At 48.1% G+C, this 399-nt stretch overlaps 1 protein-coding gene across 2 annotated transcripts in view; it reads left to right on the top strand.

Moving 5' to 3' along the window:
- LOC119591478 (synaptotagmin-7-like) overlaps positions 1–399 on the top strand; it is a gene marked incomplete at its 5' end in the record, with an annotated part of 105,336 nt that overhangs the window by 94,988 nt on the left and 9,949 nt on the right. For both annotated transcript variants that reach the window (XM_037940221.1, XM_037940220.1), the window contains 1 exon segment: positions 101–210. In XM_037940221.1, coding sequence (XP_037796149.1) covers positions 101–210 — 110 coding nt within the window.

Below are 399 nucleotides of genomic sequence, written 5' to 3'. Positions count from 1 at the left end.
TACATACAGATATTTATTCATTTATGTTTTTCTAAGTATTACCTACCTAAGCCTTATTCCCACCTGCGCACATTTCTCACTCCCCTGACAATACTTCCAGGTTTCCCGATCCAGAAGCTGCAGAGCCGAGTCCTTCACCTCCACGTCTTCGATTACGATCGCTTTTCGAGGGACGACTCTATAGGCGAGGTCCACATCCCCCTCTGCCAGGTGAGTAGGGAGGGAGGGGAGGTGGGGGTGGGGGCAGGTCGTCGTAAGCCTATTTCCCTTACACTCTAGCACATATGTACGGGAAACTGCACATGTATGGAGAGATTTCTACGCACAAAGGTAGACACAGACATACATGTATACACGGGTAGAGACATGTATACAAACGACACACGCACACAAACAAAA

Source organism: Penaeus monodon, chromosome 28 (genome assembly GCF_015228065.2).
Source record: "Penaeus monodon isolate SGIC_2016 chromosome 28, NSTDA_Pmon_1, whole genome shotgun sequence".
Lineage (NCBI taxonomy): Eukaryota > Metazoa > Arthropoda > Malacostraca > Decapoda > Penaeidae > Penaeus > Penaeus monodon.
The sequence above is the reverse complement of the archived record's forward strand: the minus strand, read 5'-3'. Positions and strand labels throughout refer to the sequence as shown.